At 45.9% G+C, this 25,060-nt stretch overlaps 1 protein-coding gene across 1 annotated transcript in view; it reads right to left on the bottom strand.

Annotated features, from left to right (window-relative positions):
• SYNJ2 (synaptojanin 2) overlaps positions 1 to 25,060 on the bottom strand; it is a 745,535-nt gene that overhangs the window by 440,719 nt on the left and 279,756 nt on the right. Inside the window, exon 4 of the mRNA XM_086927319.1 lies at positions 22,679 to 22,904. Within this exon, the coding sequence (XP_086783445.1) occupies positions 22,679 to 22,904 (226 nt within the window). The remainder of the gene's footprint in view (positions 1 to 22,678; positions 22,905 to 25,060) is intronic.

Genomic DNA, 25,060 nt, shown 5'->3' with positions numbered 1-25,060 from the left:
GTCCCCCTCCCACACCTTCCCCCTCTGTTCGCACCTTCGGCATCAAAGTTAGTTCTGACTTAACAATGCACAGTCAGATTAGCTCTGTTGTGTCCTCATGCTTCTTATCCCTCCGCCTCATCCGGAAAATCTTGCGCTTTTTCTCCACTGATGCACTCAAAACCATAGTCTTGGCTCTAGTCATCTCTCGACTTGACAATGGGAATGGCCTGTACGTGGGCATCCCTGCCTACGAGTCTCGACGTTTACAGGCCATTCAAAACCAAGCTGCTCGCCTCATCTTTTCCCTTCCCAAATCCCCTCACATTACTCCGGTTCTTAAATCCCTTCACTGGCTCCCTATCCGCTTCAGATCTCTCTTTAAATTAGCCTGCTTTGCCTTTCGAGCTCAATCCCTTTCTGCCCCGGTTTATATTTCCTCCCTAATCTCATCCCACGCCCCCAGCCGCACCCTTCGCTCTTCTTCCCTCTCTCTTTTGCACATTCCCCGTTTCCGCAAATCCAGAACTGGTGGCACTCGTCTTTCTGTTCTGGCCCCCCAATTCTGGAACAGTCTTCCACTTCACATCCGCTCCATCCCCATCTACACCCATTTCCGAAAGGCCCTCAAAACCTTTCTTTTCACCCAGGCTTTTCCTTCTTAGGTTCCCCAGATCCCCTCTGAGCCCTGACCAGGTCCCCAGCGCCAGGAAGCCGCTCGGCCGCAGTGCGCTTTATTAAATATCTTTTTCATTTCATTTGATATATATCTGGCTGATCCTAATTTCAGCAAGGGAGCCTTCCTCATAGTAAGGTTTTCATAGGAGGTTCCCTTGCCCTGTGAGCATTTTGAAAAAGATTAACTCAAAAGTGCATTTAAAGCACAATTTTGGAATAAATTAGCTAAAGTCACTAATGCATTGAAAAGGGACAATTTCAGTGCTGTATGTGCGGATTTGGTTAAAGGACAATACTGGGGTAGGGGGGTATGCCATTTTGAACAGTCATAAAGCGTGAAAATGTCACACATAAGCACCCAAGCCAGAAAACATGGAAATCTCACACTCAGACAACTTGGAAACATCAGACAAAGGCACCCAGGCCAGAAATCATGGAAACGTCAGACAAAGTCAACCAACCAGGCCAGAAAGCATAGAAACATCACACAAAGGCACTCAAGCGATAAAGCATGAAAATGTCAAAGAAAGGCACCCAAGCCAGTGGTGCTAGAACAATTTCTAGAGTGTTGGTGCTGCCCTCAATGTTACATCACTGAAGAAGTCATAAGATTGAGAAAAACCCAAACATATACTAAGGACAAACATAGCAAATGAGCATTGCTCATTCCGGCAGAGGTGGCGAGTGTGTGGTATGTGCAGTAGAGCATTTAGAAGCCCACTGCTTGTTGAGTGGTGTTGGTGAACTCAACTGGATGAACCAAAGCTTTCCACAATACTAAACTCACCACCCCAAGTACCTCAACTTCCTGCTCTAGCCAGTGCTGTGGTACAATTCCTGCATATCGGCTGATGATTTAGACAGTTGAATAGCTACCAGACATTGGTAGGTGTTATTGGTTAATGATATGTAGGCATACTGGCATAGTAGCTCAACGAAACAGCTGTAACAATTCAAGATGGCTTGACATAGGTGTGAGTCCTGTGAGGAAGAGAGGTTGTATAGGGACCCTACTCCCGCCGTAACATTCGGTATGTTTACTTTGGTACCTCCAGGGCTTGGCACTTTCACTTAAGGCAATTTCAGGAATGGGCTGGCGAGGTGAGCTGGCATTCCTCGAAATGGGGAAAACGGACTTAACCAGATCCAGTAAGCAGACCTGTGCCTTGGGTTAGGTAAGGCCTCAAGGGCACTTTGCAGGCAGCATGTAGGCCTGTGTTTAATGCTAAGAAAGAGTTCAACTGCAAGCTATCTCAACTCAAACCTCTCCCAGAGATGCTGTGCTGGCTGGCAGGGATTCTTTATTGAGCTTCCTGCAACAGCTGTGTGTCGTAGGTACTATTAGGTCTGTATCAATGAGGGATAACTTAATATCTATGTTCGGACTTGAGCACCTGTGCAGACTTATTTACCACATTACAGTTACACATTTGAAAATGTAAACTTCAATGTAATGACATTTGGGAGTGAGAAACAAAGTCCTAAACTACTCTAGATAATTTGGACTACAGTTTAGCTGCAGGCTACACTAGAGAAATATGTTGGCTCCGGAGCAAAATACAGTACATTTTCACCAAAAGCTTGGTGTTCTAAAAATTAAAAACATTGCTCAAAGTTGTTGAACAATCACAGACGTGTAACGCCCTGTTTGGGAGCATTATGTAGCGGAGTACCCAGTTTCTTACATTAAATTTAGTTTAATAGTGCCTCTCATACCAGTTTAAGGTGTCAGAGCACTTTGCATTATTCACACATTGCAAAAATACAATCCTACTTGTGTAACTCAGTAGAGAGGGAATGTTACATCAGACAGGACTACAAGGTATAGGAGTCACATGCCATCCATGATTGTCATTGTAGGCAATATACTTTAAGAGTTCAAAGTCTGGAAAAGCGTAAATGCAGAATTCAAAACATAACAGCATTGTTAGGGGTTCTCTTCAATAAGAATTGCCACATTAGACCCTTTTTGCAACATAAAGATAATGAAAATTAGCCCAAAATACATATAGCTCTAATATATAACTTGTCATTTGCATGCAGCTCTTTGATGACAAACAGACTAGTTAATAGCTTGCTGTTCTATGATAGGATTTTAACTTACAAACTGCAAGTAACGAAAGGATCTCTCCGACAGAAGCAGTAACACACACTGATCTATTTTACATTATATGCACTTTTTGATCTGCATGGTAAACGTTATTTGCAGCAGGTATATAAACCTGTACTACCTTTCAAGCTGTCACACCTGCAGCTTCCCCTAGACAAAGCTCCTGCCTCTCTCCAGGTAGACGATTAATCACCAGAGTAATCTTGACATTTTAATTTATGCCTTAATATTACTGGAGCCCAGGAACTAGGCACTAGCTGCTTTTAAAACAAGAATATACTGGCACACTGCCCACCCCCATAGTGTTACATGAAAGAATTAAACAGATCTGTAACAACACCTCACCCCATCGTACCTTTGTCTCATCCCTTCTACCCCCAGTTCACCACTGCACCACCCTCCACATTCACAAAGTGTATGCTGCTGCCTCGCTTCTCTTTTATTTACATTCACTTCCTTCTACCTCAATTACATATCGGCCTCATACCTCTATCTCATTCTCCCTCACATCTCTGCCTCATTTTTCTTCCTCTCATCTCAGTCTCAATCGCCCCCGATCTCGACTCCGCCTCAATCTCCCTCTCACCTCTGGCCAATTGTGCCTACTCAAATTTCTGCCCCATCACTGCTCAGCTGTCCACCTCCCTCAGGAAGAATCGCAGCCACGTTATTTCCTCTCACCTTTGCTCTGCCCTCATAAAGCACGAAGCACCCACCCTGCTCTTCACTGAAAACCCACCCCGGGCCCCAGTGTGTACTTGGTTTGTGTGTCTCACGCGGGATACTGAGATTGCTTCAGAAAACCGGGAAACCCCCAGCCCTCTGCAAATGTTAACAGCATAGTCGAGTGGCACTGGCACCTCCAAAATTAAACCGAGGCAGCTAGCCAAACTTGTTCGTCTATCATCTGGCCTTTCCAAGCCAGATACAACCGCCATCATTGCGCATGGGCTCATTGGAAGGCAAAGAGGGCGCACCCATAAAAGTTTAAAACCTTTAGGACAGGACACCCATCACAATTATAGAAGGACTATCACCAAGTTAAGAAACTCCTTCTATCGGAGCTTCTACTTTATCGTGTAAATGGCTGCAATTGAGAAGCATGAACTGACCGTCACCGTCGTTATAACTTATCGGTGGGGTGTGGTGGTGGCAAAGCAGTGAATGGGCGCGCATTACAATGTGAAATAATGTGCGCACACACTGTTTGCCGCGCACAGCTCCAACCCCCACAGATTTTATGAGCGTGCCTCACTGCCCTGCCCTGCCCTGAAACGTTTCGAATCATCCTGTGTAGTAGTACTGATCTGTCCAGGCAGTCCAGCCCTGCCGCAACTGCGCAACAAAGAAGAGCCACTACTGCCCACTGCAGTGCACTGCTGGCCAGGCCTGTCAACAACAGGATAGTTGATGTTGATCAAACCAGGCAGGCGGGGATCAAAAACAACAACGAGTGAAGTGACCGTAGGCCTCAACTGCGCAACTTCATTATTTTTTTTATGGCTGGCCGCCGGCCTACTACTACTACGCCGCTTATCCTAACCAGCCAGTCACCACGGCACTCACCAGAGTCAACAATTATGAAAAATTTAAAAAACAGTGATCCCATCCTGCGCCTGCGGCCCCTAGGCCCTGCCCTGCCTCACCTGCACAGCTTGGTGATTACTGATCATGATGATTGATTCGGCCGCCGGCGGCCGGCCTACCCCGAGGCCATCTTGTCTTAAAAACCTGACCAGTAGTAATCATAGTGAGTCAGTCAGTCACCACCGTAACGGCGACTGGCTGCGGCCTGCCAGCCAGGCCCTGCCTCGCTCGCCTCGCCGTCACCTGCTGAGCAGTCCAGAGCTCCCAACGCCTGCTGAAATGAATTGGAGTTGAAAGGCGGGCGGCGTGCGTTGGTTGAGTTGAGTACACCACCACTCACTGGATGGATACTCGATGGCTCAGGCTGCGCTCACGCTGCTGGTGAGGAGGTGCGGGCGGGTATGCAGGGGCGGGCAGCGAAAATGCGCGTGCATTAAATGCATTATCTGCGCACGCATCGCTGCCTCTGCCGCGCACAGATCCAACCCCCGCAGCAAAGCCCTGCCCTGTGCCCTGGCTGCAACAACAACACCAACTAGTGTCCCGCCCACACTGAGGCCCTGGCGCCGCGGCCTGGAACTGACTGTCTTGAAGAGACAGTAAGGTAGGACTCGTGATTCGGAGGAGGAAATAATGATTGAGAAATGAATCGAACGTCACGTCACCCGGCCGGCAGTAATACTGTTAGTCAGTCAACAATGAGTCACACTCAACAACCCCCTTATGGCATTGGCACCACAGCAGTAGGTAGCGTGCACGGGTCATCACGACTTTAATTTCTAAGGCAAGATACTTTAATTTCTAAGGCAGGACAGGTGCACTTAATGCCGCGGCCGCCGTGACTATAGACCCGGCCCTCATAATTAGGTGCCGGTGCTAAGCACCGGCAAGCTCCGGCTCAAATTAAGCCCTGCTTTTCCTTTTAGAAATATATCCCCCTGAAGAAGTGCTATTTTAGCACGAAATGCATTGGGGTTTCCATTTCATCTTATTTTGAATACATGCCATGAATTGCTATGGATTTCTTATCAGAAGTTTAATCATATGAAGAAATATGTGCCAATGAATGTCATTTTTTGGATTCACTGAAAATGACTTTGATGAATAAAACATTCATGAAGCCTTGAACACCACGTTATTTACTCTCAGTCAACCTACAGCCACGCACTTCGCAGTGCATTCAGAGTGCTTAGGGCAGTTCTTACCTTCAGTAAGACTTCCTAGTTTCTCATTGCAGCAGGAAAAAAAACATCAGGAGAAAGAAGACCGAGTAAACAGGGAAGGTTTTCATAAGCGGTAAAATAACTGGGATAATGGAAGTTGATGTACTGGTGACATTAAATGAAAGGTTTAGTCCCTAAAGTTGCTCTCTTATAAGTTGTATCTCGCTAAAGTGGAATAAACAGAAAAGTAGAAAAACAGTCACTTAAAAAGAAACCAAAAGAAAAGCTCTAAGATCGGTCCTACACAAAAATGGGGATTAAAAAAACAATTTTTCATGCAATAGGAATCCCTTAAGGGAAAGACTATAAGTTTCACTCTTAAATCTGACCTTCATGCAAGAGGTAAATTAAGTATTTATTTATGTTTTACCATGAGTGGATATATTTACATGCCTTATGTAATTGATACATCTTTTTTGAGTCATTCGGTCATGCTGATTAAAGGGATATTCACATATGTGCAATGAGGATTAGGTTATGGCAATGTTCAGGATTGCATTTTTTGCACTTATGTTGGTTTCTGGTTTTCTTGCACGTGGGTTGCCCAGCGCCATTGGGTCAGAAATGCTCACTATGCAATCTAAGTGTTTGCATTCAGTCGTGAACCTGGGGACCTTAACTTTGATCCCTAAATGTGGTGAATAGGTCAACAGCGGAGTCCGGCAGGGAAAGGTCTCAAGCAGCAAGGACACCAGAAGGCCCGGTCACTCTAGGGTTGACACCGGCCATACCATTTTATTTATTTAAGAAGTTTTCTATAGCGCTGGCCAGACCCAGGGGTATCAGAGCGCTTTACAGTAGGTACAGAACAGATAATCATCAGATACAAAATAGAAGAACGACATATCAACAGAGGAGTGCAAAAATAAAGAGCAACACATTGTAGTGTAGGACATTTTTGCCTTCAGGGTTCTTCGGAGTCTTAGAGCTGGAGCAGAGCTCGATGTTTGCTATTTGCCCCATGCTATCCCTTTCCTAGGGAGCGGTTGAGGAACAGGGTTTTGATTTGGCTTTTGAATTCTACAAAAGATGGAATGGTTCTGATGTGAGGGAGAATGGAGTTCCAAATTTTGGGAGCGCTTAAGGTGAAAGATCGATCCGCAGTTTTTTTTCTTCTACTTTTAGGTGGGATGAGTAGGAGGGAGTTGGAGCTTCTCAGGTTCCTGGACTGGCCGGCTTTTGTGAGTTTTTTCGCCAGGCACTCAGGTTTGCAGGTGTGAAGGGCTTTGTGGGTGAGACAGGCTGTTCTGAAGCTAAGCCGCATTTCCACTGGAAGCCACCTAAGTTCCTTGAGTGCAGGGGAGATATGATCGAATTTCTTGATACCGGTGATCATTCTGGCAGCCGCACGTAGCGTTGTTTTCATGGGAGCCAGATGTGATTTTGGAATTCCTGAGAGGACTGCTTTCCCATAGTCCAGTCTTGACAGTACCAGAGATTGGGTGGCCTGTTTGAGATCATTAGGCCGAAAGTAGGGTTTTATTTTGTTCAGTAGTCAGAGGTTAAGGAACGCACTTTTGGCCGAATTCTTAATGAGTCTAGTCATGTTCAGTTTTGGGTCTAGAGTGATGCCTAGAAATTTGACAGAGTCCGCTAGAGTGAGATTCCCGTTGAGTGCATCAATGGCCTTTAACCATTCGGCAATTTGGCGGTTATCTTCCTTATTCGAGATGAGGAGTGTCTCAGTCTTATCAGGATTTAGTTTCAGGTGGTTGCTGGTCAATCAGAATTGGACATCTTTCAAGACATCATTAAGTCTCTGTATGTCTTTGAGAGAGGTAGTTTCCAGATAGATCTGAGTATCTTCAGCGTAGAGATGGAAGTGGATGTTGGTTTTTCTGAGTAGTTTGGAGAGAGGTTCCATGTAGATGTTAAAGAGTTGTGATGAAAGCACCGAGCCTTGAGGGACGCTCCTGTTGACTTGCTGGAGGTCAGAAGTGAAGTTTTTTTTTTTTTGCAATTGTGAAGAAAGGAGGAGAACCATTTGAGGACTACCTCGCAAAGACCAGCTCTTTCTTGGAGAGCCCTTATGAGGAGTTTGTGATCAACAGTATCAAATGCTGCCGAGAGGTCAAGGAGAATGAGGAGGCAACATTTGGTCAGAGTCTAGTGATCCATGTATATCGTTGATGATGTTGAGAATCGCGGTTTCTGTGCTACAGCCTTTTCTGAAGCCAGACTGGTGGGGGTCCTGGAGGTTGATGTTGTCCAGGTGCTGGGTTAGTTGATGTAGTACGCATCTTTCTAGTGTATTCGAGAGAAGGGGGAGGGTCGACAAAGGTCTAAAATTGTTCAGATCTGTTGCATCTAGGCCGGGTTTTTTCAACAGGGGGGTGACTTGACCCATGTTAACCCCTTGTGTGCTGCCGTTGGCCGACGGCAGCACTACCTCCCTAGTGCTGCCATCGCCCAACGGCTGCCGCAGCCCCGCCCACACTTCAGAACACCCGCACCGCAGCGGAAAAACCACAGCGGTTAAGGCGTTAAAGCAGTCAGGAACCACTCCGTTTTTCAGGGAGCTATTTATGATCGTGCTCCAAAGCGGAGCTAAAGCGTGCTTCATTTTTTGGCTCAGTAGGGGAGGAATGGGGACTAGGACATGGGTTGATGGTTTGGAGGTGGAGATTAACGTGATTATCTCAGTTTCTTGAATGGGACGGAAAGTAAGCCAGGAATTGGGAGAGGGACCAGGAGAAAGATCAAGTGACCCAGCTGCGTTGCTCTTCGTGGGGTGCATGTTCATGACATCCAGTGAGAGTTCGATTTTTGTGATCTTATCATTGAAAAAATTGTCGAAGTTGACTCATAGTTCTTTGGACGCCTGAACAGAGGAGGAAACGGGCTTGGAGGTTTGTTGTCTGATGATGCTATAGAGCTCCTTGGATCTGTTTTTGGCACTGTCCAGTGCCAAGCGGAAAAAGCTGGATTTTTTGTTTTTGATGTGGTTGTACTACCTACGGGCTGATTTGAGTTGATCTTGGAGGATGGAGATAGGGTTATTTCTCCACTTTCTTTCTTTGGCTCTTAGTTTTCTCCTTTCGGAGTTGAGTTCGGAGTTGAACCATGATCTGGACGGGATGGCTCTGCTGTTTTTGAGCTTTAGGGGGGCTATTTTGTCAACCATGGACACTAGCTTAGTATTGTGACAGTCACTGAGGTCATTAGTGGAGAGGTGGTCAATGGTGTTGGGGAGAAGTGAGCTTATCTGTTCTTTGAGGACTCCCATGGGAACCTGAGAGAGGTTTCTCAACCATTTGGGGGATCTTGCAGAGGAGGTTAGAGAGTAACTTGGTTTATGTGGAATAAGATCATGTGATGGTCTGACCAGTCAATGGGGAGTAGATGATTGATAGTGATCGTGTTTCTTTGAGCGATGATGGCATCCAAGGTGGCTCCTTTGTAGTGCGTCTCCTCTGTTCAGTACTGGGTTAAATTGTTGCCACAGAGGAGATTGGATAGCGATTGGATTAGCGGGTTGCTGGTCTCATTCCACCGTAGGTTCAGGTGGCCAAGAATTAGATTATTGGTATCACCGAGGGCACCTCGAGCTATCAGAACGGATATGTGTTCTCCAAATGCTGAGGTTTTTCCTGGAGGATGATAGAGAAGGTGACAAAGTAAGGAACCATTATCTTTGGTCTTGATGTTGGTTGAGAGACATTCAAATGTGTTGTAGTCGTATGAGTTTATTTCCGTGATGACCACGTTGTCTTTATGGATGATAACTACCCTTCCCCCTTGCTGGTCTTTTCTGTCTTTGTGGATGAGGGAGAAGCCCGGGGGCACAAGCATGTCTAGGCATGGTGGGGATAGCTCATTGAGCCAGGTCTCCATGAGGGACGCAATGTCAATGCCATGCTAGTTCTGTTGCATGCAAAGAGGCCGACCTGCAGTTGATGAGCAAGCAGTTGGTGAAAAACTCATTGTTGCTGGCGGTCTTTTCTTTGGGCGCCCTAGGTATGGTGGTACGGACGGGCGGTCTTGGGGGCTTTGTGCAGGGAAGGTATTTTCGGAGACCTGTGATCACTTGGATTTTGGGGAGTCGGAGGGTGGTGTGTCATAGGAAGAGGCTAGAATGGCTGCTTCAGGGTCGGACATGGCTGCTTCTGTTCTGGTGGGTCTTGAGGTCAAGGGTTTAGTATCGATATTTCAGCGAGTTTGAGCCCTAAAGGGAGGGACTGCCGTTATTGAGGCTTTTGGTGGCCAGGGTTCCGTGCCCCTTCGTGGGGGTCACTGAATTTGATTTACAGGGGTTTTTGAGGGCCGGGAGGGGCTCTTATGGCCGTTGGTCTTGGCAGTGGGGGGAACCCAGGGAGGAGATTGGTGGTATCTGCAAGCTTTACCTAGGTTAGAGAGGATTTCGGTTAGGCCCTGGGAGATCAAGCCGATCTGGTTTTCAAGTGACGCGAGTCGCTGCTCCATTGAGTCGTGGGAGTAGTTGAGGGCGTCTTGGGGGGATTCACCTTGTGTGGTATAGGTCTGGTTGAAGGAGTGTTGTCTCTTATTTATTGTGTAGGACAGGATGTCCCTTTTTGAAACCCTAGGAGGGAGATGGATTGGGTCATGCAATGACTGAGTTTTTGAGATCCGTGAGGGAACTGGTGAGGTTAGGGGTCACTGTCAGTGGGGCTCGTACTTGAGGTTAGGGAGGGTGGGTCCAATAGGATGTTGAGGTTGTGTTTTCCTTAGGGAGCTGTGGCGAATGTTTGGTAGGGGTACTGTGTTGAGTGGAGACTCGGGGGAGCTGTGCGGTGGGGGCATGTGGTGGTGTGGATTGAGTTTCTTGTTGGGGCCGAAAAGCTGTAGGCGAGAGTAGGGTTGAGGCGGAGCGAGGCAGGTGGGGGAGAGCGGATTGAAGTGGGGGGAAGAGGGAGTCGAAAGCTTCAAGGTTAGCTGTAGTAGTAGGCAAAAGTTGGGTTGAGGCGGGCGAGGCAGGTGGGGGAGAGCGGATCGAAGTGAGGGGAAGAGGGAGTCGAAAGCTTCAAGGTTCTCATCATTTGCCTGAATGAGGACAGTGCCGTTAGTGTAGATGGTCACGAATGGGATCCCTCTTCCCGACGAGCGATTAGGTAACAGGGATGTTAATCTGCAGCTGTGTGGATGTGGTTTTGGCGATGTAAAGATGCTTTCTGAGCGGGGAGATCCAGTCTTCTGGTCTCTCCGTGTGGAAAATAAGGTCCATCTTAAACAGACCTTTGGAAGTGGAGTGGTAGATGTCTGTAAATAGGGTTTATCTGTGTTGTCGGATTTGTTTCCATTTGAAGTTACATCTCATTTTAGCAGAGAGGTGTGGGGGAAGTTAATAGTGTATGAGTTCGGGCTATGGGATTTCAGATATGTAGGTAGGGATTGGGTGGGGGGGTTGGCGAGTCAAGAGCCATAGTGAGGGAGTTGTGTGCAGGGGGTAACAGGTCTCTGAAAGGGAGTATGCGGGAGGTGGGGGGAGGGGTAGATCAGATCCGCCGAGAGTGAGTTGGATGTAGGGTTAACGGTTATCGTCGGTGGCTGATCTGGGCCTGTTATGAGTTATAGTTGGGACTCCGATGGTTGGGTGACGGACAACTAGGGCCGGGCAGGGTCCTAAGAGGGGTAGCAGCCTTGAGTAGGTCTTATGTTCTAATTTGAGCAGGGCTCTTGCCTCAGAAATGAAGTTAATAGGGCTTGTCAGACGGAAAGCTGTGGCTCTTAGAGCTCTGAGGGGCAGCCATCCTGGGGCCAGGCTGCCTCGGCAGGGGATGTGGGGCTTTCTGCTCGGCTTTGAGCTCTGGAGAAAGGTTCCAACTTCATTGGGGGCCTAAGGGATTTTGTCCCTGGGGGTCGTGTGCCATAAAGGTGTTAGGCGTCAGATCTAGGGGTTTGAGCGCACAATAAGGGACCAGGCATCCTCAGCAGGGGGTGTGGGGCTTTCTGCTGGGCTGAGAGCTCTGGAGAAGGGTTCCAGCTTCATTGGAGGCAGAAGGGCTCTTGTCCCTGGGGGTTTTGTGCTATAAAGGTGTTAGGCGTCAGATCTAGGGGTTTGAGCAGCACAGTAAGGGATATGAATCTGCCATTGTGAAATCCGGCGTAGACTGGGGGGGAGGTAGCGCTTCTTTCGGGGTTTGGGCGCGCTGCAGCGCTGATCTGGATCAGTTCTGGGCAGATCCTGGGGGTATGGTAACTGATAGTGGGGGGGGGGGCCTTAGTGCTTGTCGGGCTCTAATTCTAGATGTTGTGGCCACGTGTGGCGGTCATCTTAAGGTCAGACGGGCTAAGCAAGGGTCTCCCCTACTCTAGGGACTGTAACATAACATGAAACATTATATGAAAGCATGGTTACAAGGGGTGGCTCATCTGAATAAAAGATGCCAACACATAATACAAACTAATAACACGTATGGCTAAAGGAAACTATGTTAGATTCCTCCTAAATGTATAGTTTTTTGGATAATTTTAATAGCAAGTTAAACCCTACCTGTAGATAAACTGCAAGAGACTGTAGAACATGCCTCACGTTTGGACATCACAAAAGACTGCACATTAGCTATTCTCAGCTTGTTTAAAATGTGTTTTTTTTCAAGCCCAATCAGACACTTTTCCTTTTATATAAAATATTACTGTTGGTCTTAGTTGAACAAAAAGTTGAGAAAATTGTTCTGGGAATCCGATAATATTGACAAATATTGACAGCGAAGCAGGAATTTACTCTGACTGTCATAAGCGTTACGGTTGACACTTCGCATATTCAAACCGACCACTTTCTTTAAAGTGGATTGTAGATTTTTGGGAAATTTGCACTGCTTTATTCAGCATGAGCGAGCTGCAAGCAGGAACCAAGGGTCGGCAAGGAGGTTATTGAACAAAACAGGAAGAGCACATGTGAAAGGAAACACAGGCTGAGGAAGGGGGATGCCGGAAGAAGAGAGGGCTACCGACTCAGCATTTTAAGAATGTAATTACAAAGCACATCATTGACTCTCACAAATCTACATTTACTGTTGCAAACAGAGAGACATTAATCTCTTTCATTCGCGGATTAAGCTGATCCACCAGTTTTCTAATCAGAAGAGAGGAACCCAGCGCAGTTCTACTAGAAGGATTCCCAGAAGAGACTTCTGGCCTTGGTGATGGTTTTGATAAAATATTGTTCATAGAAAGAGAACACAACATTTCCAGAACTTAATAAAAGAATGCTTTAAAGTTAAATCTTTAAAATGGGTTGAAATATAGACCACTTAAAGAAAAGGTTTGTACTACCTCTGCATCAAAACATATTGATGTTACGTGTATTTTGTGCGTGTTATTCACATTTAAATGCCATCGTTTGGTGACTTGAAACAAAATAATTGCCACCGATGGGTGCTAAAAATTGTATATGACTAAAAAACAAACTTGTAAAAAGGTCTCTCGGACACCACACTAGAGCTAGTTTGTCCTTAGGGAAAGACTGACAGGAGAATTATGTGTGTCATGGGGATTTTATCCTGATACAGAGCGGTACATGGTATGCATTTATGATGAACAATTCATGACAAATTCAACGAAGAAACTACAAAGGTGAAAATTACATAAATACCTACATTATGGAATTCCTTTAGTAGAAATAAAGAAAGGGCTGGAGCTCCTCTGAAAGTTAGTGCCTTTCAGGACAAGCTGAACCCCTCAAGCCATCTCTCTTTTGTGCAGTGGACATAGAAAGGGCTCTTGCAAGATAAAGTTCATGACACATTTGTCGAAGACTGCACTGGTGATACGTTACGAAAACAGGAAAGCAGAGAGTTAGGTCAATAAAAACAAAAGGTATAGAGGTCGGGAGCTACATGGTTGGGGGAAGGGTGCACATCTCACACCCTACAAGTATATAAGATGGTGGAAATAATTCAATGCTGTACACTTAGTTTAATAAAAATTGTTGCAAATAATTTAGCAGAAAGAAATGGGTTGCTAGGGGCTGAGCATAAATCGAGTTCACAAAGATCAACGCGGCACAGGATTGCTGGGACAATGTATCAGACTCATTTAGGAACAGCAAATGAACCAGAGAGATAATTTTGTCTCCCCCCCCCACCCCCCTGTTTTGAGTGTGATGAACTGCGGCTTTTGTTACTGGAGGCCGATATTGAAGTACTGCTGCAAAACCGGTCCCTAGCAGCATAAACTGCCCCTACAGCTGTAAAACCAGCCCCCTCCCATCCAGCCAACCCGAGGAAATTCCCGATGCCTGCTACGGGCAGTTCAGGCCTGGGATTGTACTTCAATGAAAGCAATAAATTGTCTCCTAAAATGAGTCTGGAATTAGGGTTAAAAGAATGATTGGATACATTGGCCCCAAGACCCATAGGTGACAATCTTGCCCTCACCGCAGGGTCACCTATTATTTAACCCAAGCACAATCAAACAGATAAACTAGGGGTGATACCTTCAGGAAATAGGAGCGAAACTCAATCATGTAGGCAGCTTTGAAGTCAACATGATATACAATCGAGCATTATACAAGGGAGATTTGAATGCAAGTACTGTACCTCTTGAAGCAAGCACCTGTAACATGCATAAAGTTACATGCAAGTTCCGCACAGCTTCAGGGAGCAAGAAAAGCACAGCTTCAGGGAGCAAGAAAAGCAGCAATCTGCAGGATAAGTGGACGTTCACTTGTGTTACCGTTAAGAAGATTTGGTACCAACAAAGCCTGCATTAGTACAGGTGCCAAACGAAAGAGTGTCTAAAGCTTGACCTGCTTGCCAGGAAACTGGAGCAGTGAGTGGATTGCAGAATTTATTCAGTGTGGGTCAGCAACCAAAAGGCACTGGAGCCTTGTACACAGCAACATTAAGCTTAGCCAAGATGCAAGGTTACAGAGGGATGCATGCAAGTTTATAAGGTGAACTATGGACAATGCATGTGTGCAAATACTAAAATATCAGAATCACAGACATTATAGTGAAGTGAGGTGGGAAGGAGCAAGTACCATGTGCAAAGGTAGGTTATTCTGGAGTATTGGGCGATATACAGGAAAAGCCTCCTTACAACCATTTTAGATTTTCAGCATGTGCAGAGATGGGCTCTTACTAGTAAATACGCACCAAGACACGCTGAGTTTAGAAGAAAGGTAGTCGAAACAACCAAAGTGTAGTTGCTTAGAGAGAACACAAGAGACTTTGAAGTGGAGTCCTACGAACTGAAAATAACAATTTTCAAAGCCAGTTTGTTTGGTTTTTTTTATACTGTACTAATGCATGTTGCATTCGCTTATTAGAGCGAAACACATGGGAGGAAGCCAACAGGAGTAGACACAGAAGGCTATAGTTTAAAAGCAGCCCCTTAAGCAGCTCAATGCAAGCACTCAAGTGGAGGTGGAAGGATACATGCAAACAGCCAATGAAATTAGGTGAGATGACTAAGTCATAGGACAGAACCCGGACAAGGCCGACAAAAGTCTTAAGCCAATGGCTGGAAAACACGGGTTGAAGAAAGTTAGTGGTAGCATGGGGGCGACTGAAAGCCTGCTTCACACATTTTGTCAGTAATAGGTAGTTTCCAAGTGGTAGTTAAAAGCCAGACCTAAAAAGAAACTATAATATATTGGCATATGTATGGTACAACATGGAGTGAGTTTTGAGAGGACGGGGACATTCATGCTGTGGTTTAGTTCAACACTGGTGGTTTACATCAACACTGGTTCGAAATAATTCGTAGTACTCGAGAAATCAGGTGTCAAATGTTCGTAGGAAAGAAACCATCTTAAAGGCTACAACTGAATATTTATTATGAGATACTTAATAGAGCATGCAAATTATCACCAGGGAAAGCCTTGATATTGCGATACGTGCTACTAACGATGAAAAGAAAGCTACTAATAGCCAAGTAGCACATTTTGTCATTCATGCTTCAATTTACAAAAATATGATTCAGAAAGAAATGCTGGCTTAAGCTAAAGCAAAGCAACCGAGCATTAGAGAAAGTAGAAGTTTACAAACACATGGCGAACTTAGAGTGCACACCGAGGAAACAAGAACGGAGGAATCAATTTGAGTGTGGGCACTTTAAGAAGAGAAGGGGGATTCGTCTACTGGTGGAAAGATATGTGAGGGATTATCACTGGTTTAGATATTGCAACTCAGTATTCACTCTTCCTAGCGGCTGGTTTCCTGCTTTCCCTTTCCTTAGTTACACTGTAATCTTACTCCTGCCCAAGATCTTTCTAACAAAGCACTCTCTGTGGGACAAGTGAATTGTAAATAATGTGCATTTGTTCCTTCAGCAGCAGGATGCAAGGTTTTTTCTCTGCCCTCCCTCAATCCCAGCTGCTCTACTAGACTGAAAGATTGAAAGTGAGATACAACTCTCTTTGTATCTCAATTCTTTATTAAAGTTTTTAAAAAAATTACAAAGCGCTTACTACCCCTGACAAGGCGTCTAAGCGCTTTTTCGGCGAGTAGCATGCTACTTCGGGACGGTGCGCAACGTTTACAACACGCGTGTTACCACGACCTACCATTACCACGCAGTTGTAACAACGAAAGTTGTTACAACGCATTGCGCTGGGGGGCGCTCGAGTATAGTAAATCATTTAATTTACTATCCCAACACCTTCCCTACTATCCACGGGGACTGGTGTTGGAATAGTAAATTAAATGTTTTAAATTTCCGCCCCCCCCAACGCAAGTCGTTGTAACGACTTGCGTTGTTACAACCGCGTTGTAATGGTAGGTCGTTGTAACGCGCGCGTTGTAACAACTTATATCCCTTCGGGATCCATAGAGGATTAGTGTTGAATTAGTATATTGAAACATGCAAGTAATTTTAAGTGGTGGATAGATTAGTCAGTTATTTTGGGTTCGGAATGATAGCAGAAACAATGACTAACATTCAAATAGCCTCATATAAACAAAAAAAACGTCAAGGATACATTACAAAATATTGGTTCCTCAAAGGTAACAGGCTGCAGAATAAGGGGGACTTGAAATCATAGAAAAGATCTGCGGAGCCCAGAAGCAATATCCCAAAATTCAGTAGCCTTGATCACTAGATTCATACTAGGACATCACCATGCAACACAAGTGGCGGAAGGGGTGAAAACACCCTGGAATCATTGCTCCTCTCTTATCAAAGGCAGCGGCGGTTACTTCGTTAAGGCGGAGGAGCGCCGCCCCACTACTCTTTGAGCAATGGAAAAAGGAAAAATAAAATGAAAATAACGCAACATTATTATAATTTTATTTCTCTGAAACTGATGGAGTTTTACGGGGCAGTCAAGTCTGGACGGTCATTAAAGCCAGCAGGCGCGGAGTGGCGGGGGCACTTAAGTGTGCATGATGGTTTTGCCGGCTGTTAGGTCGGCCAAACAGTCATGCGCACTTCGCATGTTTTCAGCTGGCTGTATTGTACAGCTTGGATCGAGACCATGCACAGGCTCCTAGTCCCCATCTGAGCGCCGAACCAGGGCGCTCAGACCAATCATGACGCTGATGTCATGGTGACAGCAGCGTCGTGTTTGGCTTACAGGAGCCTGTATGTGCTTCCTGCAGGAAGAGAAGAGGACAGAGTTAGGAGGAGGCCATGTAAGTTATTTGATTGATTTTTCCATTCCCGACCTGTTCTTTTCAGTGGCAGCTGCCACTGTTCAAAGGATGTTTAAGCTGCACTCAATGGAGAGGACAAGCTCTACCCACCAATTTGAGACAGACTGTCCTTTGAACCCAGAAGGGAGTAATGTGGTAGGAAACCTCAGTTCATTATCCCCCACCAGCAGCGGTGCGTCCATAGGGGCGTAGGGGCGTAGCCCCACTAAGCCTGTTGGACGCACCGGCTGTGGCTGCAGAGAGAGGCACCTAAATAAAAATGAAGCTCAGCGCAGCGCTTTAGTTCCGGGACAGACCAGAAGGAATAGGGAGTGCGCAGGGGGTGGGGCTGGGGCTGGGTTACAATTACCATCAGTGTCAGTGACTCTGCTGCGCATCATAATGCCGGGCGGAAACTTGCCCACGCATGCGCGTTAGCAGCCAGGTTGAGAGACCGGACCGAAGGGGCCAGGGGGGTGTGTCGCAGGCTGGGCCCCGTCGTTGAGAAGGTGCCAGGGCGAGTAGTGTGTGTGACCCCCTAGCCAATCCTGGGGCTTATGTAGCGCCAGGATTGGCTGGACTGGGCAGGCTCAGCACTCTTACCAGTCATGGCCAATCACTGTGACTTCAGCATATGAAGCCATTCAGTGATTGGCCATGCAATGACGTGCGCGCCGGGACGTTTCTCCGATGCAGGCGAGGCAGCAGACCGTCACCACTGTTCGTCGTTGTTGGACCGTCATGTAAGTAAAGTTACTCAGTCAGTCTCACTGTCATCATTCACTGAATCACTCATCACGTGGGGAGGGCGGTGATTGTTTGTCAGTGTGTGTGTAGCACTAGTGTAGTCGCCGCGATAGTAAGATAGTGCCTGTGTAAGACGAGACTACCAAGCAGCATAAAATCATGGCACAGGAAGCGCATAACGTGGGCTTGTCGTTGTCGCTCTGCGGTCTGCACTAACTGTGGCTTGTTACACAGGAAACGGTAACAGTCTCCTGCCAGTCAGTTGATTATAACAACGTGTTAGTAGTTGTCTGTGCTGTTTACATCTTAGATGAACACTTTGAGGAAGTAGGGGCGTTGAACGTGTTTCTTTGGCTCGGTGCGTTTTTTTTCTTTAGCGTGCTTGAAAGTGAAGCTTTCATTTCAGTGCCAGATGCCACCGTTCCTGGGGGGACCCTGCTTTTAATATTCCAGCGAGCTTTCTGGTATCTTCTCCACAGGGAAGTTCAGCTGGACGCGGTAAAACTGTAGAGTGACTGTGTTTTTCCCACGTTCATACTGTCTACTGTGTTTTTCCTTCATTCATTCATGGCCACACAATTGAGGTGATTAGTCATAGTCACGACCGACGAACTAGCTGAGCTCTATTAATTAACCAATTCAAACGTATCTGTTCTCCAAGCTGTTATGTTTGCAAAATTAGAAATCTGTATTTTTTTTGCACTTGCACTGTGAAGATCGAAACACATTGAATGTACCCTAAGAGCCCATGCTACACCCCGGGTTTTGGTGGTGTTAATCAAGTGGAATTTGAAGGGTTGTCGGAAATTAAACAGTGTGATATTGATTTATTACGTCTATTTGCTAGAAATTGCAGAGCTGTGTGTTATCATCGCAGGGGGCGCAGGTTCGGACGACGGTGCTTTGTGGTGTATGTGCGCGCAGCACCTGTCTGTGCCCCTATGTAGGAAGAGAGTTCCCCCTGATGCAACCTGTGCAGTTGAGCTTCCGCACAGAGGGCCCCTTGTGTAGCTGCTGGTATCTCTTTATTTTGTATGAAAGGTATGTCCTTGCTTTCAGTTTTCAGGCAAGATATTGGCCTTGTGCATTTTGCATGAATAACATTCGTTTCTCCGTTTTCTTTGTGGAGATTTTAGGAGAGAAGAATTTGACCAAACACAAATGTAGATGTGCCACTTGGCGCTCGAATCTCACACATGCGCTGTGGACTCCAGCGTTTTCTTGTGGCCATTAGACTCGTTCTAAAGACGAGAGTGCTGACTTGCTTGATCACACCGCATTACCAACCAAAGGCAGCGAAGGTTGTTTGACAAGTGCTTTCAAATTTGTCTTTTGTGGAAGTTCTGTAGGTGATGGATAATCGTGACATGGGTTGGCCCTGGTTTACTGGTTTCTAGGAGTTCCAAAAGAGATTCTGGCGCTGTCTGTCTTCTGGGATTGTCCTATGAACTCTACTCCAATATGCATTGTTTTTCTACAACAGCGGCTCGGGTGGGGTTCTCATGATTGGCGAGCTTGGCAGTAAACATCACTGGTTTTGGTTACCACCTGACTTTATACATGCCTGCAATTCTGCTCAGGCAAGAGTTTTGTGCTTCCACTGACAGTGTGCATTTATTCAACTTTTTGCCTTGCGGGAAGATTATTTGCACTACAACAGCTATGGTGTCAAGCTAATGTTCAAGGTTAAAGGGTTGATATGTTTATTATGCAAAATCACGGTAAAGACAGTAGGCCCTGCATTTATTGTGAGAACAATGCTAGTTGGTATGGGGCTCTGTCTGTGTGGCTAGCTTTTTTTGTAGGTAGATGTGTGTGGGTGGCTCTGTGTGTGGGTGGCGCTGTGTGTGGGTGGCGCTGTGTGTGGGTGGCACTGTGTGTGGGTGGCACTGTGTGTGGGTGGCTCGGTGTGTGGGTGGCTCTGTGTGTGGGTGCAAATGCAATAGGTCTCGCAATTGTGAGAGTTTGAGTTTTTGATATTGTACATGACAATGCTTTTTAGTTATGTGTTGGTTTTTAAAACATAAATGAAAGGCATTATCATTTACAATGCCAATAGCTCAAACTCTCGCAAATGCGAGACCTATTGCATTGCAAATACTTGTTTGATCTTGGTGCTGCGTGTGCAGAAATGTACCTGTTCATCTCTTTTTTTTCCTCTATGTGTCGTGTGTAAGTGTTCCCATTGGTAGTATTACGCATACTTTCGTGTGCGCTGTAGCAGACCCTTTGGGGGTAGCCCCTCAAGCAATGTATTTATCAAGATATCTGATTCCTTAAATAGTCATGCCTTAGTTTACAATTTCTCCTTACCCTAAGGAACTGCCCAAAGGGCAAGTTATCTCTTAGACTTCTGGGGTGTAGATAAGAATAGAGTGTAACATCTTCCTTCCTTTACAGCCTGCCTATTCTTCAAGAATTCACGAAGAGGTTATGTTTGGGGTACTTGCGTGGACCTATGTGAAGTGTGTGTATAAAGCTCAGCTCAACCAGAATCACGGTAACAGCGCTGCCTCTTTTATATTCAGTAGTATATTGTTAGTCTTTCCTGTTTTTCTTCCCCCGCCTTTCCTTGTTTTGTTTCCCTGCATTCGTTACTCTAGAGTCTGATAGATTCGGAAGGCCGTAGGGGAAGACTGTGGAATTTTCTTCAAGTTCCTGACGCTCCTGCGGAATGAGCCTGGCAACCATTACACTGCTGTGCAACTTCTTCTACTCTTAGAGCTGATATTTCCAAGAAAGTCTTATAGTCTGAATTCGGCACCTGAGCATAATAGGACGGAATGAATGAAGCTCTGTGGTTATACTGAATAAGCAGCTACCTATGTTATGCCATCTATTAATGTAATAACTGCACTTTCACAATTGCTTTATTAACCTTCCTGCTTTCTCAAATTTGCTTGAAAATTCACGATTTTTCTTCTTTTTTTCAAATTTTTCTTGGGGGGGATTATCCCCCCAAGCCCCCCTTTTGGGGTTCCAGCTCGCGCGCTTCGCGCGCTCGCTACGATGCACTATGCTAATCACTTTCCGCCCCACCACTTGAAAATCTCACCCACCGCTACTGTCCCCCACAAAAAGGTGCGTAATCCCAGTAGCCACTTAGAACCGAAGTTGAGGTTGCCACCCACCAGGTGAAACTAGCATCTGCAGCTTTGGCCCAGGCACAGGACCTGGACAGCGAAGAAGTCCGGAGGAATCAGTGCATGCTACTAGGGAAGCACCAGCTAAAACAGTTTCATGCAGATATTTCACATCAAACATTCTGGTTCCAGTCCCCAAAGGAGTTAGCCGTGTGGTGTGCCCTAGAGAGCTTCATCAAGGGTCTTAACAAGTAGTAGTGTCAAATAAAAGGCAACCTCTGGGAAATTATCATCACCAGATAGGATGCCAGAAAAGAAAATGAATAGCAGAGTGTAACGAGAATAACAGTTCAGAGTGAGATATCTGAAGGTAGTAGGATGAGGGGTCAGCGCAACTGACACAGAAATAAATTCTATCGAGAATTAGAAGATTCAAAGACTAGTTTGAAAGGAAATGATCAGTCGTATAGGTAAACTCCTGTGAGATGCACCTAGATGTCAGGCACCCAGGCGGAAAACTGCCCTGAGATGAGAAAATCTCATGGCAAAATCATCCGTAAAAGGGTGTGTGCATGAGAATGGAGATAAAGACATGGGATGACTACACATGGGTAGAGAGGGCTCTCAATGCTGGACTGGGAACACAAACCAGCCCTGGCAATTCAGACGGGCCACCCGGGGGGAGGGGGGGGGGCTAATGGGAATCACTGCTGCGGGGCTAATGGGATTTACTGTTGCTGTTTTAGTTACAGGGGGCTGATATTGCAGCGCTGCTGCAAAACTGTCCCCCAGTAACAAAACACCACCCACAGCTCAAAAACCGGCCCCCAATGGCCGCTACAGCCAGTCCGGCCCTGGACAGGAGGTAAAGTGCGAGATCTTCTCCATCTATGCACCAAGGATCGGGGACAACATTCCCATATCCATGAGAACTGCCTCAACCCTTTTTCAATTTCGGAAAGAGCTGAAGACACACTTCTTTATTTAATACTACACCGTGATGCAGTAACAGACCATATTTTCTATTAGAAACCAGCACCCCTCCAATCACACGTTGACTGCGTGTCTTTGACTCTGCACAGTGGTCAGCGACCTTTAGACTAGGTTCACCCTATTTTAACACCAAATACATACTATACAGGTCTAAGACATGGGATGCACCAAGATGTAGGGTTCGTGCTTGTATAGAGGTGAGCTATAGGGTGCATGTAGAAACTGGTAACCATCTAAGGCCCATACATGTATGGAGGTGAGGTGAAGGGGTTGAGATTGCTAAAAAAGTTTATATGACAAATGTATATGTTATGGAGAAACATGGAAGAGAGGGATGTTGCTGGCTTTCATTAGCGAGGAAAGGTCAGTGGTGATGGGGGAACAATGTGCGGAGAGGTGGGGTTAATACAGACCAGACCAACATATTTTCTTAAAGGAACTTCAGAGGTGAAGTGTGTTTGCGTGGACCTAGAAGAAAATATCGTTTCGGTTTGCATAACAAAAGAGAACAAACAGAGGAGAATTGTGCATAAGAAGAGAGGTCAGGCATGTATCAGAGACAAACAAATGACTTTACTTGAACTGAAACTATTTGTGGATACCAATGTAGGTCACTTCTATAACTACAGAACCTCAGCTAGACAGACTCTCGCTATGCTGTTCAATGACATCTTTCAACAGACTCATGAAGCTGCTGCAACACAATCAATAATTTAGGAACAATGGCTTCGCGTAGACAATTACCTGTTCTGTCTCGACAAAGTTAGACACATGTCCGTCGTCGTCTGCCCCCCGGATGTGAAACCTGGTCCCCGCTCTCTGGCAGCTGATGCGCGAGATCAGGCAGGCCTTGGCTTTTTTGTCGGAGGCATACACCGTGCGAATTTCGACAACGCCACAGATCACTTTGAGCAGCCAGTTGGAGCAGCTCACCTGGTAGTGTTTAAAGGGGGTGTGCAGCAACTGGTTCCTGTAAACATTCAAGGAAAGAAACCTTCAGTTACTGAGAACAATATCAAAAACAGGAATAATGCGAACGGTTCTACTTTTGCATTGTGGCAATGTCTTCTCGAGCTTCAGTGAGATAAAAACTGTTAGAACATGGGCATCAGGAAAGCGCACGCGCTCACACCTCCTACTGCCCCACCCCCACAGGTATAATTGAAGACACAAGAGTGCAAGATGCCCCTGTCACACCTGCTCCAGCTGCGCCAAACACGGTGAAACCGGAGCAGTGTACGCCTCTGTCATGCAGATGTGTACAGTCTCTGCATAGAAACAGAAACGTCCCTTCAACAGAATAAAAACAAGCATTTGCAATGCAATAGGTCTCACATTTGAGAGAGTTTGAGCTATTGGCATTGTAAATGAAAATGCCTTTTATTTATCCGTTTTGCTAATTAATACATAAATAAAAGGCATTTTCATTTACAACGTCAATAGCTCAAACTCTTGTAAATGTTGCACCTATTTACTTGGAAAGAGGGTGCCGCCATTGTCCTGGGCTGCTTGGAAAATGAAAGCATGCATGGCACGCTAAATGTTGCAGGAAAGCATGTTGTGCCTGCAGTACAAGAAACTCATTAAAGAAAATAGTGCTTACAGACTAAACACAAACCGTGTAACAACAGATTAAATGAGCCAGTCCTCATAGGAGGTTACAATTGAAGACAAGGCGAAACTAAGGAGGGACGAACAATCCTATTAACGAATCAGAAGCTAACATTTACAAAGGACAAGGAAACAGGCCAATGAAAAATATGGGCAGAGTTTCAAGTCCATACTCTAATATAGCATGCCTCGCAGAGCAGTGCATAGGCTCGACCTAACAAGTTACTGTAAAGTCAGCAGCAGTTCTGTGGCAGGCAACTTCAGGCAGGTCAAAGTTACACTTCCCCCTCTCCTAGCGGTAGAGGACAGTGACACAGGTGTAAGGTGAGGGTTGAATGACGGGGATCATACAAGCAGGAGCTGCAGAGGTCACTCTGTGCACTGTACACGCAAGGGTCACTCTGTAGCAGTACTGCAGGCAGTGCTTAATTTGAGTCGGTCGTTTCTGGTGCTCAGCAGCGGCACCGGCACTTAATTGTCAACACTGGGACTTATGACAGTCTACCACATAATGGCAATGTTTGCCTAATTTAGAGATGAGCACAATAGTTGTTTATTAATTCCATATAGATTAATAAATGATTAATACTTGCCGCCCAATCCATTCTTTTAGATGTAGTGGCCTGAACGGTCACACGTCTAGGAGTGTGATGGTTAGTAGTTGTGCGGGTTCTGTCATTAGCAGTGCTGGCGGGGGCAATGGGTGGTGCAAGCTGATTCACACTTTTGCCGAAGGCCCTGGCACTTATTTTGTTACAAATTAAGCACTGGCTGCAGGTGAGACCTGGGTCCGGGAGTAAGATGTGGAGAGATGGTGCAACACAAGGGAGTGATGGTGAGCGCTTTAGGATGTGACACATCCATGATAATGGTATGAACAGATGGTTAACACTGATAGATTGCACCAATCAAGCTGAGGCGGGATAGGGATCAGCTAGGCTGAAGCCACCTTGGCCATGCATCTGTTTACCAGCATCAGTCCATTCACACAAGCTCTAGGATCTTCCGGCTGACTTCACTGAGGCAGACAAGGGGAGTTGGCCACCCAATAAAGGTTTAACATCCCTATGATCACATTACTCAACATCACTTTCACCTAAAACCCTGGCCAGGGGTCAATTGTTGCTTCAACTTCTGCATCAACATGGCTACTTCCTGTTAAGGCAGAATCAGCTGAAGGCATTATCAGCTCTCCTTGGTTACAGCAATGGGCAGTGCTCACTAAAGATACAACATTCTTTCAGCTATTTCCTGCCATGTAGTAGATTTCTTAAAAGATGCCACACTAATTTCTGCAAGTGACGCAATACTAAGACAAACAAGCATTGTTAAAGCCAAAAGGTCTCCCCCTTTGAGACCTATTGGCTCTGCCAATGCCTTTTGTTCATGCTGCACAGGATAGGCATTACGAAGTATGGCAATGATTGGTAGCCAGGCTATACAGCAGCATGGTTGTTGTGCAGCAAAGCGCATTTGTGCCGGCCGCATCATGGCACTTTTGAAATATTATTTTAA

This window comes from Lissotriton vulgaris, chromosome 6, assembly GCF_964263255.1.
Source record: "Lissotriton vulgaris chromosome 6, aLisVul1.2, whole genome shotgun sequence".
Classification (NCBI taxonomy): Eukaryota; Metazoa; Chordata; class Amphibia; order Caudata; family Salamandridae; genus Lissotriton; species Lissotriton vulgaris.
Note: the sequence above shows the minus strand (reverse complement) of the source record. Positions and strands in the feature narration are given on the sequence as shown.